The following is an 18,644-nucleotide window of genomic DNA, read 5'->3' as shown; positions in this document are numbered from 1 at the left end:
TTTGCTTTGTCTCTGGGTTTTGGTTGTGCTTCATTTGGGGCTTCTGGGGAAGATGTGGCTTGTGGCAAAAAACAGTTGGGTTCAGCTGGTAGGTTGTGTTGTGCAAGCCTATAATCCCAGCACTCAGGAGTCTGAGGCAGGATGATCTTCGGGAGTTCATGTTTGAGACCAGCCTGGGCTACAACGTAAACTCAAGGCCAGCCTGAGCTGCATAGCAAGACCCTGTCTCAAAAAAGACAAAAAACAAAAAGTTGGATTCCTCAAGGGACCTAGGGGCCAGGGAGATGGTTCAGTAGAATAAGCGCAAGGGCCTGAGTTCAACTCCTGGTAAAAAGGAGCCTCTCTGTTAGGCCTGAGTTGCCTGAAACCATAGAAGTTAAGAGCCAGGTGTGGTGGCACATGCCTGTAATCCTGGCACTTGGGAGGCTGAGGAAGGAGGATCACTGCAAGTTTGAGACTAGCCTGTGCAGCCTAAACTATGAGACCATGTCTCTGAAAACCAGCAAGGAAGCAAACAAACACTGTTAAGAATTAGGAGTGAGAGAAGGGAGGGAGGGGGAAATCTAGTCAGTGGCCTGGTGGGATGGGTGGAAGCTATCCATTGTTTGAAGTGCTGCAAGAACAGACTTTGAATATGATGATAGGTAGCTTCAGAAGTCTTCTCACTGCCTCTGAGTTGGCTGGGAAGATGAAGGACCATGGCCTGGGTCTGGGTCTGGGCACCTCCCCAAGCACTCTGCATTTGGGGCAATAGTCTACACTGGTTTGGGGATTCCAGCTCACCTGGGGCTGAGTGCAGGTGTCAGTGGCCTAAAGTCCTCCGGCTTGGTCCCAGGACCCTTGGACCTGCTTCCTAGCCTGCCTGGTTTGCCTAGCCTCAGTTGCACCATCCAGAACACTTTTAGGTAATCGAGTTTCCATTTGCTCTGATTGCTGTCTCTGAAGAATCTCATTTCACATGATCCTTGCCTGTGACAAGCTCTCCTCACCTGGTGTTTGGTGACTACCCTGTCTGGTGCTGCCATTTCATGGTCTCACAGTGGCCCTGGGCCCTGCAACTCTTTTTCCCCTGGAACTCATGGGCAGTCCTTCTGCCTCAGCCTCATGAGTGCTGGGTTTGCAGGTGTATGCTACCACATCCGGTGCCATCAGTGTTGCTTGGGCAGTGCACTGTTGGCTGGCTTTCCCCTATTGGGGAATGTGAGCTTTCAGGCTCCATGGAGCCTGTCTACAAGTTGGCAGACTTCATTGTCCTCCTGGATCTGAGGATGGTTCTGACGTAGAGGTCCAATACCAGAAAGTGGGATCATATCTGGGACTAGTGTCTTAACATTCCACTTTTGGGTCTCACTGTGTAGACCAGACTGGCCTCAAACTCATGGTAATGTGTCAGTGACCCTTACCTCTTTTAATACGGTAAAATAGTTTTACCAGTATAGTATGATAAAACTATTTCTTGGTGCAGGAAGCTGTAAACAGATGTTCAGGACATTCTGAACCTGGTCTCCATCAAAGGAAATGTTTCTAGACCCAAACCAATATAAATGGTCTCCAGTCTCATGTTCAAGGGCTAACAGCATGGAAGGGCAACTGTTGGGGAAGGGGCCACTCCCAGGGGCACATGAGAACAGCTCTTGGCCCACATACCTCTGGATACATTTTCAATCCAAGACAGCTTGGGGATCCCTGGTTCTGCCCCATGGCCTCATGCTTCCTCCATGTGGCTGACCAGCCCGTATTAGGTGCCTCATGCCAAATGTACCCAATTCCAGGCAGGCCTCACTCCAAGTGTTTAATGAGAGTTAACTCCACCTTCCTGCTAGAAATTCAGAGAGGGGTCCTATTTGTCATCCCCTTTAGGGTATACCGCCAGAGGAGCTGTCAGGCGGGAAGTCAGTAGGGATGCACAGTTGGTCCTGGGGCTGAATTACATAGGATACCCTATCAGAAATCCAGGGCTCAGAGCCTATATTGATGAGATGAAGACAGCCAGGTGGATGGAAAGGGGTTGGCATGGTTGGGGCATGGTGGAGTGGGTAGAGGTTTGGAGCTATTGTGGGAGTTGAGGTTTTATGTGAGGGGCAGGGCAGGTGGGTTGCTTTGTTTTTTAAAATATAACATGTTGCTGGTTGTGGTAGCATATACTTTAATCCAAGCACATGGGAGGCTGAGACACATTACCATGAATTTGAGGCTAGTCTGGTACATAGTGAGATCCTGTCTCAACCAATGAACATTTTATAATCAACCATTAGTGTGAGTGTAGTGCTGGAGATGGAACCTGGGGCCTCACACATGGTAGGTAAGAGCTCTACCACTGAGCTACATTCCCAGCCTTTTAGTTTCTTATTTATTTATGTATTTATGCAGTACCTGGGATTGAACTCAGGACCCTGCGCTTGCCAGGCAAGTGCTTATTCTACTGAGCTATCTCCCAGGCTCCAAGGTTTTTTTTTTTTTTTTAAATTTTAAATTAACTTTGAGACAAGGACTTGCTATGTAGTCTTATGCTGTTCTTGAACTCACTATGGAGTCCAGATCAGTGTTGAACTCACAGTGATCTTCCTGCCTCACACTCCTGAGTACTGGGCTTACAGGGCTGTGCCACTGTACCCTGACCTGCCCATTCCTAGCCTCTTAATTTTTATTGTCTATTAAGGAGGTGCTGAGACAGTGTCTCTGGTCTCACTGTGTAGTCCAGGCTGTCCTTGAACTCGCCAAATAAGCAGGCCTCAAACTTGGGATCCTCCTGTCTCATCCTTCCTAGGAGCTACTGCTCCAGATTTCTATTTTAACTACAGTGTACAAATCCATGGCACTAATCACATATCTACACTGATCTGCACCCTGTCACATCGCCCTTTTGCTCAGGCACCTGAAAAAGTACTCTGGCACAGTGGATGGTCTATACATCCTAGGAGTGCCATCTGGTGGCCATCCTATGAGCAGTGGCCTCTCCAGTGCGTGGTGGGGACCTACATACCCCTGGTTCGAGCCTAGAGCCAGTCAGGTGCTTCCACCTCCATACTCCTGGTCTTGGCTTCTTAGCTCTGTCCCACAGAGTCATGTGCTTGAGTTGTGGGGGGGGGGCAGTGATTCAGGGAAAGACTGCAGTCGTGGGCCAGAGACACCCCTGCTGAGGAAGGGAGTGTACATCAGTCTTTAGTCCAGCCGAAGGGCACGGAATCCAGTGTGACCCAGCATGCTCAGTGCTGTCTCCCAGAGCTTTTCTTGCTCTGTGTTTGCCTGGGGTACAGTGGGGTTGGTGACTTCTCTGTTGTGTGGAGGGGCCTTCCCCGTGACCCTCTTTGGACCTTGTCCTCCCCACAGATGGATCCTGCCCCTTCTATCAGAGTTGCATCCTGTTCTGTTTCACCACATGAGGTTTCTCTTTTGGTAATGTCATGAAGTTCTTAATTTTTAAATGGAGCAAGCAAGTGGAGAGCTTCCCGGGTGAAGCCGCAGGGGATAGTCACATGTAAAGAGAAGTGCTGATGCTGAGTCCTCGAAGTTGGATGTTCCATTGTGGAACTCCCCCCCGCCCCCCCCGATCTTGCCCTGGATCAGGGATAGGAAGTTCTGGGGTCCTAGATATTCTAGGTCAGTCTTCTTGACTTTGTGGCTTCTTTATCCTATGTGACCCCATAAGACCCAAGAAAGGCCTTCTGTGAATTTCCTGTTGCTCCTGTAACAAGTCACCACACACCTGGTGGTTTAAAATAGCAGAAGTTAAAAAATAATAAGGTGGTGGTACATGCCTGTAATCCTAGTACTTGGGAGACTCAGGCAGGAGGATCACTGTGAGTTTGAGGCCAGCGTGAACTATACAGCGAGACCCTTTCTTGCAGAATAAAACACAAAAAAGTACTGGGCATGGTGGCACATGCCTCTAACCCCAGCACTCAGAAGGCTGATGCAGGAAGATCACTTTGAGTTTAACGCCAGCCTGAGCTACATAGTAGTTTAAGGCCAGCCTGAAGGAAAACAAACAGAAAAGAGAAAAGCAAAAGTTAAAATAGCAAAAATCCATTGCTTTTTGATTCTGGAGATCAACATCAGAAGTGGGTTTCAATAGACTGATATCAAGGTGGTGACTGATCTTTGTTTCCCCCCAGAGAAAAGGCAGGGAATCCGCTTTCTGGTCTGTTCTATTTCCTAGAGGCTGCTGGCTTCTTCCCTCCCAGTAGTATCACTGCAGCCACATGCCTCTTCCTCACTTGCTTTCCGTTCTTTGTGACCCTGTGGCTATAGTTCCCATGCCTGCGCCAGGATAACCCTGGCTACACTCCCTGTTTTAAGGTCACCTGAGTAGCAACTGTAAACCTCCCTCTTCCCGTAGCCATGGTGGTGAACCTATGGTACACATGCCATAGTGAGCACATGGAACCCTCTGTGTTAGCACAGGAACCAAGTCACCCTGCAGGCTGAGCATCAGATAACAGTTTTTTCTAAATGAAAATCTCACAGTTCAGGTTTAATTGTAGTGTTTGCACTTTGTGATAAATGAATTTTGGATTACAGTTTGGATATTCTATTTTTAAATAGAATGCCATCACTACCATAGAACATAGCAGGTAGGGTGATGAGGTGGTGAACATCTTTGGTGAGGCTGTTATTCTATCTTGAATACCTTTTACCAAGACCCAGGGAGAGTGCCCCCTCAGGACTTAAAAACAAACAAACTGCTGGGCAGATAGCTCAGTGGTTTAAAGCGCCTGCTTAAGCAGACACAGTGGTGGGTGGGTAGGCTCAATCCCCAGCCTGCCCTGCTGGTCCCACCCCTGAGGCTCCCGGAGATGGTGATTGAGATTGGGCATGGTGGCACACGCCTGTAATCCCAGCACTTTGGAAACTGGAAAATAGAATTGCTATGAGTCCGTTCTGTGTAGTGAGGCCTTGTAGACCCTGTACCAAATACATTACAATAAATAAAAAATAAAAACTGGTATATTGCATTTTTATCATTAGTGTATGAAGGTTCCTGTTTTCTACATTATTACTAACATTGGATGTTTTCAATGTTTGAGATTTTCACCAATTTTTGACTCAGCCCACTGTATGACTGGGGAAGTTGAGGTTTGAAGAAGGCGAGTTAAACTTGCATGAGATCTCACACAACTTTATGCTTCCTGATTCTCAGTCAGCTTTCTCACTTAGTGCCATTTGTGAGGGGGATGTGAATTCACCCACGTGGTTTGGAAACCACGGAGTCACTTTGTCATCCCTCATCCATTTAAACAGCTGCAGCTATGAACAAATACATACTGGGAGCTGTGAGCATAGTGACCAAGGACCAAGGGGCAGAAGTGGTCTTGACCCTTTTTCTAGCCCCTACTTAGACGCTGCAGGAGTGCCTTTAATACAAAACAGCAGGCCTTCCTGCCTAGTGAGCTCTTTCCTGGCTTAATAATTCAGTGCTCTTCTTGGCTTGCCCCTCTGTTCTTGTTCCTCCTGTCTTGGTCTAAATGCTCCCTACCATGTGGGAACCCTGCCTTGATCTTGGCTAGCCATGTTAGCCAGTCTTGAAGCTAGCCTTCATGATGCCACTCCTGTGGATAGATACGGAAGATGTGTTTATCATGTAGTTTTTACATGTTTGCTCTACATAGTGATTACTGTTGTTGTAGGGAGTTTGTATATGTACATAATACATTTTAATTGTTTAAATTCTTTTTTGTCTCCTTCTCCTCCTGTCCCTCCTTGCTCTCTCCACCTCTTGATTCTCTCTCTATTTGAGAAGGATTTTTTTTTTTTTCCTGACTCAGGCTGCCTTAAGGGCGGGTCCCCAGCAGGTGCTTAAACAACTGAGCTAACCTCCAAGCCCCTTGCCCCTCCATTTGAAAAAATTCTGTTTTGAGTTTTCTTTATCCTCTCACCCCTTTAATTTTGAGACAAGGGGCTGGGGAGATGGCTCAGTAGAATAAGCGCTTCCCTGGCAATTGCAAGGGCCTGAGTTCAATCCCTGGTTCCACAAAAAACCAAAAACCCAAATTTTGAGACAAAGTCTCCCTGTATAGTTCAGGCTGTCCTTGAGCTTATTATGTAGCCCTTCCCGAGTGCTGGGATTATAGGTGTGCACTACCATATCTTGCTTTGATTCTTTTTTTAGATCTTCTCCTCTCCCCATCTCGTTCCCCTTCTTATTTGAAAAAGATCTACCAGGCATGGTGGTGCATACCTGTAACTCCAGCACTCCAGAGACTAAGGCAGGAGGATTGCCATGAATTTGAAGCCAACTTGCACTAGAACAGGGTGGGGTGGAGGACCCCGGCATGCACAGAACACTGACTGCACTAGGTGTATGCAGTCTTCTATGGGAAACAGGAACCTTTGTGCACTGATGATAGACACATGTCACTTCCTGGTATGTGGGGATCACATAGCAAAACCCTGTCTCAAAAAATTAAAAGGAAAGAGAAAGATCTCCCTACTTCCTGTTACCTAGCCTTTATTTTTCTCTTCATTTATATTCTGGGTTTCACATATAGGGAAGATCGTGTGATATTTAAACTAGTGTGTCTGATTTCACAACATTATAGTCTAGAGGTTCATGGTTCATCTCTTCTGACGTTAGATTGTAAAAGGCACCATAGCTTCCAGCTTTGGTGTGACCTCTTCTCTCTTGAATCTTTTGCTCTGGTGAGAGCTAGTTCCTACTCCATTGCCCTGGGAATGAACCTTTTTTTCCTTTGGAAGTGGCTTCTCCAGTCACATTCAAGCCTTGAGATGTCTTAACCCTGAAGGAACTTAAACCAGACCACTTGAACTGGCCTCTACATGATCCCTGACTCCCAGAAACTGTGAGATAATGTGTGTCTGCTGTTTGGGGACAATTTGTTGCAAAGCAGTGGAAATAGAATACCCTCACTGGGAGCCCTGGTAACTCCTACATACCTGAGGTGGTGGCAGTGATATATGTCTATCATCAATACACAAAGATTCCTGTTGAGACAGCACATGCCAAGTGCAGTCAGTGCTCTGTACATGCCTGGGGTCCCCCACCCCACCATGTTCTAGGCATCCTCTTTCCCCTCCATCACCCCACAGTGTCTTGTCAAGCCACTGCATCCTCTGATATATGCCATTCTTCAGCCATAAACAGGCTCTAGGCAGGGAAGGGAGTGAGAGAAGTAAAGGAACAGAGCCTCTCCTTCCTCCAGCCTGGGTGACAGACCATATGAGAACATCTCTCCCAGTGTCTGTTGTCCTGGGATGGGCAGCCAGATGCATGCCTTGCCCCTCCAGAGGAAGAGGAGCTTTCTGGCCAGGCTTGGTCTATATGTCACCTGCTGGCTGCCATCAAGTCCCTGGAAGACAGAGCTAACTTTCATTGCCTTCCCCCATGCCCTCCCCTTTTTCCCTCTGCTGCCAACTCAGTTACCTTCTTCAGGTTAACAGCCACCCCCCCTCCCCTCATTCCTTCCCTTGAGACTACTGGCAAGCTTCTCCACCTACTGCTCCATGTGCTCCTTGAACACTCTGTACCTTCTCCACAAGTTTCTTCTTCCCTTCTTCTCTGGGAATTACTCAAGAACTACAAGTTGGTACAATAACTCATATTCTCGCACAAGTGAGAGATTCTTAGAATTTTTTGGAAGATATGCCATTTGTTTATTTGTTTTTTGAAACAGGGTCCTGATATATAGTTCAGGCCAGCCTTGAGCTCACTTCTAAGCCCAGTTCAGGCTGGCCTTGAACTCATAGTCATCCTTCTGCTTCAGCCTCCTGAGTGCTGGGATTACAAGGCATGTGCCACCATGCCTGGTTATCTGGTGTGTATGTATGTGTGTGTGTGTGGGGGAATGGTAGTGAGGAATTTACCCCATCATAAAGATAGATTGGATTCTAAGTTATATACTTATCTACATTATTCTGTTTTTGGTTTATTTTTTTTGGGGGGGTATCAGGGATTGAACCCAGGATCTCTAGCATAGAGGCAAGCACTCTACCACTGAGTTAAATCCCTGGCCCAGTGAGCTACATCCCTGCCCACCCCCATTTTATTAATTTTTATTTGCATCAGTGTTTTAAGAGCCCAAATAGTCTGGGTGTGTTGCTGGGTACCTGTGATCAGGAAGATCACAAGTATAAATAGTATTTAAGAAAGGAGGATCACAAGTTAAAGCCCATGCTAGGCCTGATGATGTAGGCCTTTATGTAATCCTAGCACTTAGAAGGCTGGGGCAGGAGGATCACTACAAGTTCTAGGATGCCGGGCTACCTAGTGAGTTCAAGGCCAGCCTGAACTGCATAGTGAGATCCTGTCACAAACCAAAACAAAAGGGCTGGGGATATAGCTCAGTGGCACAGCACCTACCTGGCAAATGTGAGGTTGTGAGTTTTGATTCCTGGTACAAAAAACAAAAAAGCAAAAAACCATGCACATGTGCGTGCGCGCACGAGCATGCACACACACACACACACACACATTAAAAAAAACCCAAACATGTTTAAGGCCAGCCTAGGTAATTTATCAACATCCTGTCTCAAAAAGGGTTAGGGATATAGCTCAGTGCAATGACCTTGAGGGGAGAATATGAGAATGAGTAAATTTTAGAAAGGATATAATGGGGGTCAGGGATGTAGCTCAGCAGCATGAATGCCTGCCTGGCAAGCACAAGGTCCTGAGTTCAATCCCCAGTATCTCCCCCCCAAAATAAAAAGCTTATAATGGAAATTAGCATCCCTCGGCTTATTCCTCTGAACTTACATCCTGCTTACTATTGGTTCAAATGTTTTTCCTGTTTTCTATATTCATCTTTCTAAATATCTTTATGTCTCTTCATTTGTGGTTGTTATCTTTCTATTTGAGAGGTGAGGATTCAGTTCTCACACCTACCCAAGTCTCTGTCTCTGGTCCAGGCAGAATATACTGATTACTGAGCTGGGGAGATAGCTCAGTAGTCTAAGTGCCTACCTGGCAAGTGCAAGGACCCAGGTTTGATCCTTGGTACCACCTGCCATGCCAGCCCTGCCCTGCCCTGCACTGAGCTGAGCTAACCTCTGAAACCAGGTGTGGTGGCACACCCCTGTAATCCCAGAGCTGGGGAGGCTGAGACAGGAGGATCACTCTGAATCTGAGCTGTGTAGTGAAACCCTGTACCAAATAAATAAAACATTTTTTAAAAAAATATACTGATTACAAGTTGAATTACTGTATTTGATCATAAATGTAAATAGCACTGGAGATGAATGAAAGGAGGTGTGGGTTGTAAATGTGCTTCCTTTCTGGTAGAGCTGTTTTCCTATTGTTTCTATTGTCTGTCAGCTTCTCAATTCAGCTTTCCATGTGGTAAGAATCTATCATTTTTTTCTGCATTCTTCTGGAATCTTCTGGAAGTCTGCCCCAGTTGGTTCTGGATGCTCCTTGTGGCTACCCCTTAGCCTGTGGAGTTTTTTTGTTTGTTTGTTTTTGGGTTTTTTTGGTGCCAGGGATTGAACTCAGGCCCTTGCCAGGCAAGTGCTTATTCTACTGAGCCATCTCCCCGGCCACCTTAGCCTGTGTTCTCACCATCCATTTAAACTTGTACCACCTCCCTGGGCACTACTGTGATCCCACTCCCCATAACATTTAGTATCTTCTAATATACCATAGGGTTTATTTATTGTGCTTTCTCACTCCTCCACCCCACTACCAGTAATAGTGACATTTCACATAGAGGTTTTTGTTTTGTGCACTGTAAATCACCAGTGCCCAGTGCAGGGCTTGGCACAGAGGAGGGGCTCAATGAACTCTGGTTGAATAGACACAATCGGGGACTTCACTGCACTCCTGTGAAGTCTTTGCTTCTTCCTGTTTCCAGATCTTGTATCCTCTTTTTTTGGTTTACTCTCTTATTTGATAGAGCTCATTCTTCAATAACTTTCTGAGAACAATATGTAAAAGATACATAATCTCTATTGTTATGTATGTGTTCATTGTTTAGTGTATTAGTTGGCAAATTGCTGCACATGTTAGATGGTAATGAATATTGGGTATCTTTCAAGGTTGTAATGTGTGTGTGTGTGTGTGTGGCCAGCTCAGCCCACCAGGGGGCGGGGCTGGCTGGCATGTGGTGCTGGGGGATTGAACCGCGGTCCCTGTGCTTTTGCTAAGCTTGTTCTGAGTAGGTGCTTTAGACCACTGAGCCATCTCACCAGCTCAAGGTTGTAATGAACAAGTAAGTCAAATAAAATGCCTATCAATCTCTGAGGACAGATTTTTCTTTTGCTTTTTTTTTTTCTTGGTATGGGAGATTGAACACAGGACCCTCACATTGGTATACATCCCCAGCCATTTTATATTTTGAGTCATGGTCTCATTAAATTGGTTAGGCGGGGCTCAAACTTTCAATCTTCTTGCCTTAGCCTCCCAGATGATGGGATTAGAGGTGTGTTCCACCACACCTGCTTAGGGGTAGTTTTTCTTACTTTTCCAGAACCAAAATAAATATAAAACAAGGGTTGTTGGGAGGTAACAACAGGAGTGTTGTTGAGTCATTGGTTAAGGGCAGGACCCAAGAGTTGGACAGGCCTGTTTTGAGATGTATGCTTTTTGATCTACTAACTATATGACAGACACAGCAGAGAATTCTCTGAAGCTTTGCTTTTCTCACAGAAAAAGTGGGAGAGATCATGATTGCTCCTTCTGGGGTCCAAGCGGACCCAATAGGGATTGTTGAAGCAGGTACTATTAGGTATGTCATCTTGGTATTGGGAGCTGCTGTCCACCTTGAGCCTAAACAGGGTAAAGCTGGAATACCCTCTCTGGAGAGAGTGAGGTGATTTGGCAGCATGAATTATGTTTTGACCCAGCAATTCCACAGGCTCAGAATGTATTGTAAGGGAAGTGTGCCTGGATTTTGGTGCAGGACAAAAAACAAGTTAGAACAAAACTGGGAGAAATTGACCAATACATGGTTCTAGAAACATTAATCCTATCCATAAATGAAATGTTCTTCTAGTGGAGTCGTCTGCAGCACTTACAACTGAGGAAGAAGATAATCATATGTCAGGAAAACTATACAGGGCACAGAATGACACATTATTAAGTGAATAAAGGAAATGGTGAAACAGTTTGGGTAGTGTGAGATCTCAGGGATGGGATTATGGTTACCTTTATGTTCTTTTCTTCCTTGTGGTACTGGGGTCTGAAAGAAGAACATTTGTACTGAGCTATATTCCTAGCCCTGTTTTATTTTTATTTGAGATAGTAAAGTGGCTAAGTTGCCCAGGCTAGGCTTGAGCTTGCAACCCTTTAGCTTCAGCTTCTAAAAGTACTGGGTTGGGCCAGGGAGATAGCTCAGTGGAATAAGCTCTTCCTTGGCAAGCGCAAGGGCCTGAGTTCATTCCCTGGTTTGGGGCGGGGGAGAGAAGAGGCTTATAAAAGTACTGGGTTTTACAGGTGTGTGGAACCACACCCAGCCTTTGTTGTTTTCTAAAGTTTCTAAATGTACAATGGACTGAAATCTGGGCAGTGAAGAGGCTGGGTCTTGGTACATGGATGTCTGAATCTCAGTCCTGGAATTTCATAAGCTTTTGTGAGAGGTAGAACTGATCCTGCTTGCTTCAGTATCCTCATCTCTAAAGTGGGACAGCAACATCAGAGCTGCTTGTTTAGAGTAATTGACATTAGGCAAGTGAGAATTCTACCACTGAACCACCAATGCTAAATAAGATTAGGAATGAAAATCTCAGAGTAAGTTCTGAATGGGTGTGTCTGTTATTGCCATTGAGCAATTTATTTAGTTCATATAAGATTATCAGTTAGTTTATGCACAAATTTTTTGAGATGGGATCTTGCTGTGTTGCTCAGACTGTTCTTTTGAGCTCAAGGCATTTGAGAGGCAGCCTCTCAAATTGAGACTACAAGTACATGTTACTGTAGCACTTCTTAATTCAACAAAATTTTTATTTAAAAGAACCATTACTTTTGGAAATAAAAAAATCATTTAAAAGTATGCGGGGGTCAGGTGTAGCTCACTTATAAAGTATATGCTTAGCATTAGCATGTGTGAGGCCTTGGGTTTGATCCCCACCATCAAAAACCTGAAAATAATGATATAAACCTTCACGTAACAAGGATGGGCTGAACTTTTTAAAAGCATCATCACGGGCGGGTGTGGGGGCACATGCCTGTAACCCTAGCACTTGGAAGGTTAAATCAGGAGGATCCATGTGAGTTTGAGGCCAATTAGGTACATAGTTCGAGCCAGCCTGAACGGATCGCGAGACCCTGTCCAAAATTTAAAAAGTCCATCATCATAATCGTCCTAATTAACATTAACGAATAAGAAAACCTACAAAACGTTTACAAGCAAAAACAAAATTCCAAGAGTGCCACTGAAGTGTTGACAGCTACTGCTGGCGCGTTTCCGCCTAATGAATGAACTCAAATCTCCGTGATTACGTGACCGTGGAACTCGTCTTATCGCACCTCAACGGGCATGCAGAGCAAGCCCGGACTCAATCGCCTCTGCCTCGGGCGTGACCTTGTGCAGGAGGGAACCGAGCCTCAGTTTCCCCGACTAGGACCGAGGATGACAGCTCGGTCCGCCCCGCCCGGCCCCGCCCCGGCAGTTCGGGATTGGTTTATTCTGTATTCTCCTCCCCAGGGAGGGCTGGGTCCCAATCCGGAAATGCGACTCGGAATAGAGGCGCCTGTGACGAACGACGGCGGGCTTGGCCAATGGGCGTGGAGGGCGGCAGCGGCACGGCGGAAGTCCAACCCGGCGTCGCGCGGGGGCGGGGCGGTGCCGGGGGCGGCGGGCGGCGGACGGCGGGGCGGGCACAGGATGAGGGCGGCCATTGCTAGGGCTCCGCCGCGGGGAGGAGGACGCTGAGGAGGCGCCGAGGAGCGCAGCGCTGCGGGGGAGGCGCCCGCGCCGACGCGGGGCCCATGGCCAGGACCACCAGCCAGCTGGTGAGCGCGCGACGGCGGGGGTGCGCGCTGGTCCGTTATTCGCGAGCGCGGCAGCAGCCCCGATCCGGCAAGGAGGGGCGGCTGGGTGCCTCGGCCAGGGCGGCGCCTCACCTGCGGCCGGGCTGGCGGGCTGGGCCGTAGGGGCCAGCCGGGGACGCCTTTCGGCCGCAGCGGGGAGCGCAGGGCCCGGCTGTGCCGGTCGCCGGGCGGCTGGGGCTCTGACAGCGCGGAGGGCGGAGGAGGCTGGGAGGTGTTACCCAGCCGGGCGGGGTGGAAGTGCCTGGAAAGTTTGTTTTCTGCTCAGCTCTGTCTGGAGCTAGTCTCTGCTTACCTTGCGATAGTGTTTGCGGAGAAGCCTCTCCAGGCCTTCACCTGAACCGGAGTCCCGGGAAGCAGAAGGTGTGGGATCTTCTGCTAGGCACCTGATGCTCTCGGCCTGGTTTCTGAATTCTTGGTTAGGGTGCTGTGGGATCCTAGGTACTCTTCTCTCTGCCGAGGCGTTTGAATGCCCCTCCTGCTGTTGACTCTGCTCGATGAGGTGGGAAGCTCCGGGAGGCCGGACTCTGAGGCCTTAGCGAGGGGAGCGAGAGCTTGACGGAGAGGAGGGGTTTTTTGGGGAAAAAACCCCAACCACTTGTTGGATGAAATGTTTCTGTTTCTTTGTGTTGCTAAAAGTATCTTTAATGTTTTTATATCATCCCTTTGTTAATTCTTGGAACCAAGCATATCGTGTGAAGTGGGCGATAATGTCACATCGCTAGCAAAATTGGCTCAAAAGACGAATCCTCTCGGGCTGGGGGTATGCCTTGGGTCTAGTCCCCAGCATTAGAGTAAACCGAAATCAATAGCAACAATTAAACAACAACAATAAAATCTCATTAAATGCCCCCAAAACTTACTTAGCTACTTATCTTCCAGAATGCAGCTTTGTTGTAGGGCTTCTTAATGTTTTTGGAAAGCCTTCAGTCCTTTGGGAATCTGACAGAAGGTATAGGACAGGTTCTTTTTTGAGAAGTGTGCACAGCTGCAAAGAGTTTTGTAATTACTTCAGGAGGCTCTTGAGTCTTCTGCAGCTCATCTATGGACTTAGGTTACAACCTAGTATTGTAGAAATGAGTGATTATCTAAAGTGTAAAAGGAGGAGGACCTGTTGAGTTGAGAGAAATGGTGAGAAGCAAAAGGAATGTGTCTGACTCTTAACAGAACTTATGGCTATATTTTAGGGCATGTGAAAAAATACATTGGGTAGCTATCAAACTCAGTACCGGCAGAGCAAGTCATGATTTTTTTTTTTTTTTTTTCTTGAGATGGGGTCTTGCTGTGTAGTTCAGGCTAGCTTTGACTATCCTCCTGCCTCTGCCTGCCTTCAGGGATTAGAGGTGTGCACCACCACTCACAGCTATCAGGAAGTTTATGTGAACTTTCACATAGTATTACTGCTGCAGTGCAAGGTGTGTATTTGATGGTTTCGGTAAAGAGCAAAAAGAGCACACTTTCTTCATGGCCTTGGCACTTTCAAATGATGGAAATTTGACTTTTTGCAATTTGATTTACATCAGGTGGCATTTTTAAATATAACAACACAGGAATCTAGCAAGCAGAAAAGAGTTAGAGTAGAGGCTAGACTTCCACCTAGCTTCCCCTACATGACATGTGTGAAAATGTGCCATATTTTTGTCAGTAATGGTAAACATACTCCCATTATTTGGTTTTTACCTGAAGTCTGATAGTGCATGATTGAAGTGGATTTGTAGCTGGACTTTAAGTTGGCACACATGAGCTGTTTGAGAAGGCCCTTGTCCCAGTTTTTGCTTGAGCCTTTATACTTGTAATAGGCAACGGGGAGCAGTACACACCGGGAAGGTGGAAAAAGGCCTAGCCTAGGGTACCACTAATGAGCCAGAGGATATAAGTCTCATTTACCAAGCCCTTACTTGAAGGCAGATACTTTGGTATCAGAGAAGTATGGTTATTGTTATGGCTGTACCTGAATATGTAGTTTGGGAACCTTTGGAGCTGGCTTGTGGGAAGGAGAAGAGTTAGGAATGATTTGGAGGTGCTAGCTGAAAAAACAGAGCTGGAACACTTGAGGTTATTCTTTTTTTTTTTTTTTTTCGGAACCGGGGATTGAACTTAGGCCATTACGCTTGCCAGGGAAGCACTTATTCCACTGAGCCACCTCCTGGGCCCCGAAGGCAGATACTTTGGTATATAATTCATTCATATTATCTTGTGATTTAGATATTACTCCCATTTTGCAGGTGGATAAACTGAGGTGAAAGAGGTTGAGTAAGAGTGTAATCTGGAAAAAATGAGTTAACCTGGCAAAGACCCTGTCATCCTATCCCTTCGGTGAAGCTCCCTCAAAAGAGGATCTGCTGGGCATCTCGGCCTAGCAGTTGGGATAAGGCAGTCTTTGGTGCCATTGCCTCGAGTATCTTTGCAGGAGTTGAGCCTGAGTGTCTTGACCATGCTGTGTTGGAGCAGGAGAAATATCTTCATCTGGAAGGATAGCACACTTTGTTTTGGCAGATGACTGCACTCTTTGACCCCTGGGTCCTGTTTTAGCCATGTGGTGTGAAAAGCAGCTGTTTGGAAAGCTCTGGTTCTCACTGAGGACTGATGCTTTGCCTGGGTGAGGCCTGAAACTATCCTGAAACGTGCAGTGGTTTAGTTAAAGGGAAAATTGGATTGGGCCGAGCAGCTTCCTGCTTTGTTATGCTCAATCATTTGCAAGGGTGCTGCATCCTTGGGGAAGATGATGGAGGAGACAGACAGTATTGAAAGAAATGGCCTTCAATTGTCACACTCTTTGGTAGCTCTCCCTTATGTGGCCTGTCTGGCATGGTGCATTTCTGTGTCCAGTGATTCCCTGGTGGCATTTACTAAACTGGCAAGGTGAGGTCTTTATCGAATAAGAGATGGAAATAAGGGCTTGTCCCCACTCCCCCATGAGCTACATCCCCAGCCCTTTTTATTTTTTCTTTTTAGATGGGAGTCTTGCTACGTTGCCCTGGTGATCCTTCTGGCTCAGTCCTGTGAAGTGCTGGGATTATAGGTGTGTACCACCATGCTCAGCTGTTCTTTTTGTTTGGTTGGTGTTTTTATTTTTTGCTCCATAATTCAGACTAGCCTCAAAGTTGTGGCAGTGCTCCTGTCTCTTGTCTCCTGAGTGCTAGAATTATAGGCATGTGCTACCATACATAGTTACTCTGTTTTTTTTTTTTTTCCCCCACAGGGTCTTGCTATGCATTTCAGGCCAGCCTTGAGCTCACTTTGTAGCCCATGCTGGTCTCAAACTCACAAAGATCCTCCTGCCTCAGCCTCTCTGAGTGCTGGTACAACCATGCCACACCCAGCCTATTCTGTTGTATTAACATGCATTTATTTATTTAGTACAGGGACTTGAACTCATGACCTTGTGCTTGCCAGTCAGGTGCTGTGCCACTGAGCTATATCCCTGGCTTACCGTGCATTTTAATAGGAAGGTTCACAGCAGCAGTCTATAGAGATGTGAGGCCTGAAAGAGATGTGGGTAGCTCCTTGAGTCAGGTTCCCGCCTCTAGACTGCCTTCAGCAAGGTTTCAGAGAACAGACCCTTTTCTGTGCATGTTCTCATCATCAGAGTCACCTGAGGCTGGGTTGGGATGCTCTGGGGCAGCTGATTAACTCTGGTTATTAGTTTGGAAACACTGCAGAAAACAGAGGCAAGCTGCTCCCCTCTTGAGATGTATTTGAAGGAGAGTGGCCTCAGCTTGCACTTTCACCTTCTCAAGGACAGACACCTTCCCTGGAATGGTCTTGGACCAAATCCCGTGGGGTTTTTTAGCTCTGTGAGGAGAACAAATTGTTACTGAGGAACACTGGGTATAGAAGTGACTCTCAGCAGGTGCAACACCAAGGCCACATGGGTGTGCTCCAGGTCTGCCCTTGAGATGACAGGTGGCAACGGGTGCACAGCACAGTTGTTTTGAAGGCATATTCAAAGGGCAGTGTAACGGGGAGGAAGTACTGTTGTGGAAATTGTAAGCTTTAGAGGTGTACTTCTTAGGTCTTCTCTGTGAGGCATTGTCCTGTGACTGCATCACACTCTTATTCAGATCCTTTAAAAATATTTAATGTTAAAAAATATTTAATGTTGCAAATAGATTGTGCATTCATTCTATAGCTGCTGTATCATAGGCAGGGTGCATTTTCTCAGAGTCATGGGGAATGTTTTCGTTCTGAGAAGAGAAAGGCCTGTTTGGGATTTTGTTTGATTGATTCGTTGCAATGATGAACTCAGAATCTTTGCACTGAACTATATTTCTAGCCTATTCGACTTTGAGTTTTTGTTATTTTGACTTTTTGAAACAAGGTCTTGTTATATAATAGTTCGGGCTAGCCTTGAACTCACTATATAGCCCAGGCTCATCTTAAACTTGTGATGAGCATTCTGCCTCAGCCTTCTGGGTGCTGCAATTACAGGTGTTTGCCATGATACCTGGCTTTTATTTTTTATTTGTTTGTGATAAGTAGTAATTGTATTCAGTTTGGGACTTAGTAAAATTAAATTTTTTTTTTTTTTTTTTTTTTCCTTTTTGAGACAGGGTCTCCTATGCAGTTCAGGCTGGCCTTGAGCTCACTTTGCAGCCTAGGCTGGTCTTCAACTCACAGAGATCCTTCTGTATCAGCCCCCTGAGTGCTGGGATTACAGGCTTGAGCCACCATGCCCAGCTAAAAAAGTTTTTTAAGAAAATTTTGAGATGGGTCTTGAAAAGCCCCTGAGTTGCCCAGGCTGTGCTGAAGTTTGTGGTCTTCCTATCTCAGCCTCCCAGCTTACAAGTATGTATATACCATTCCAATCTCCTGTTTGATTTTTGATGGCTGCTGTAGTCTGCTTTGGTGCCTGAGCTTGGTTGTATTTATATAGTTGCATAGTCTGTTTCCATTGTAGTCCAGAAAGTTTTCCTAATACTTAAATTGAATTTTTATTGCAAGAAATTCCAAATTGTTTTGAATGTGTTGAAAGAGAAACTCACTTCCTTATAAAAGATTGACTCTTCTGAGCTTCAAATCCCTTATCAGAGCACCTGAGTCAGGGTTATGTTTCAGTAGTTGCGTTACATAGAGGCCCACAAAAGGTACGCTGCTACTACTGCAGATTATTTATATGAAGAGTGGACAAGGGCAAATTTCACAGCCCACTTCTGAGTGTGAGCATGCAGTTTCCACCTAGGTTTTTACTGAGGGACCTGATGAAAGTGAGTTTCTGGTTCTTGGATGGCATGGTGACTTTCTTCATTCCACAAACTGGATGCGTGCCCTCTATGCCAGCTTCCATAGTGAGACCAGCACAGTCTATGTTTCAAATCAGTTTGCAGCCTGCTGGGAATCAGAGTATGTAAAGACACAGTTTCAGTGTCTGGATGCCAAGGACTTTGGTTCTGGAGGTTTGTGTTTTTGCACACCTGTAGGGCTGTGGCAGATCTGCCCACTGCAGAGAGCTGGTGAGTGTCTCAGCAGGTCTTTGGTCATAATTCACCCAGCTAAAGGTATGACATTTACACTGAATTTATTGTTAAATCTCCTTTTATTTTATCTTATTTTATCCTATTTTATTTATTTTTGAGACAGGATCTCACTCTGTATATTCATGCTAGCCTTGAACTCCTGCCTCAACCTCCCGAGACTGTGATTGCTGGCGTGTGCCACCACATGTGGCTCATTATTAAATCTTGTTTGTTCGATTTTTTTTTTTTTT

General features: G+C 46.2%; 1 protein-coding gene across 3 annotated transcripts in view; it reads left to right on the top strand.

Moving 5' to 3' along the window:
* Positions 1–12,749: 12,749 nt before the first annotated feature.
* The window catches only part of Pdpk1 (3-phosphoinositide dependent protein kinase 1), an 87,304-nt gene continuing 81,409 nt past the window's right edge, over positions 12,750–18,644 (top strand). For 2 of the 3 annotated variants that reach the window (XM_023711427.1, XM_004627848.2), the window contains exon 1: positions 12,750–12,901. Coding sequence is in view for 1 of the 3 variants with exons in the window: in XM_004627848.2 (XP_004627905.1) it covers positions 12,878–12,901 (24 nt within the window). In the remaining 2 variants the exon portion in view is untranslated. Of the gene's footprint in view, positions 12,902–15,892; positions 15,960–18,644 lie in introns of all 3 variants that reach the window. The other variant, XM_023711428.1, reaches the window with a different exon arrangement.

The sequence above is a fragment of the Octodon degus genome, unplaced genomic scaffold (genome assembly GCF_000260255.1).
Source record: "Octodon degus isolate 3935 unplaced genomic scaffold, OctDeg1.0 scaffold00021, whole genome shotgun sequence".
NCBI lineage: Eukaryota > Metazoa > Chordata > Mammalia > Rodentia > Octodontidae > Octodon > Octodon degus.
Note: the sequence above shows the minus strand (reverse complement) of the source record. Positions and strands in the feature narration are given on the sequence as shown.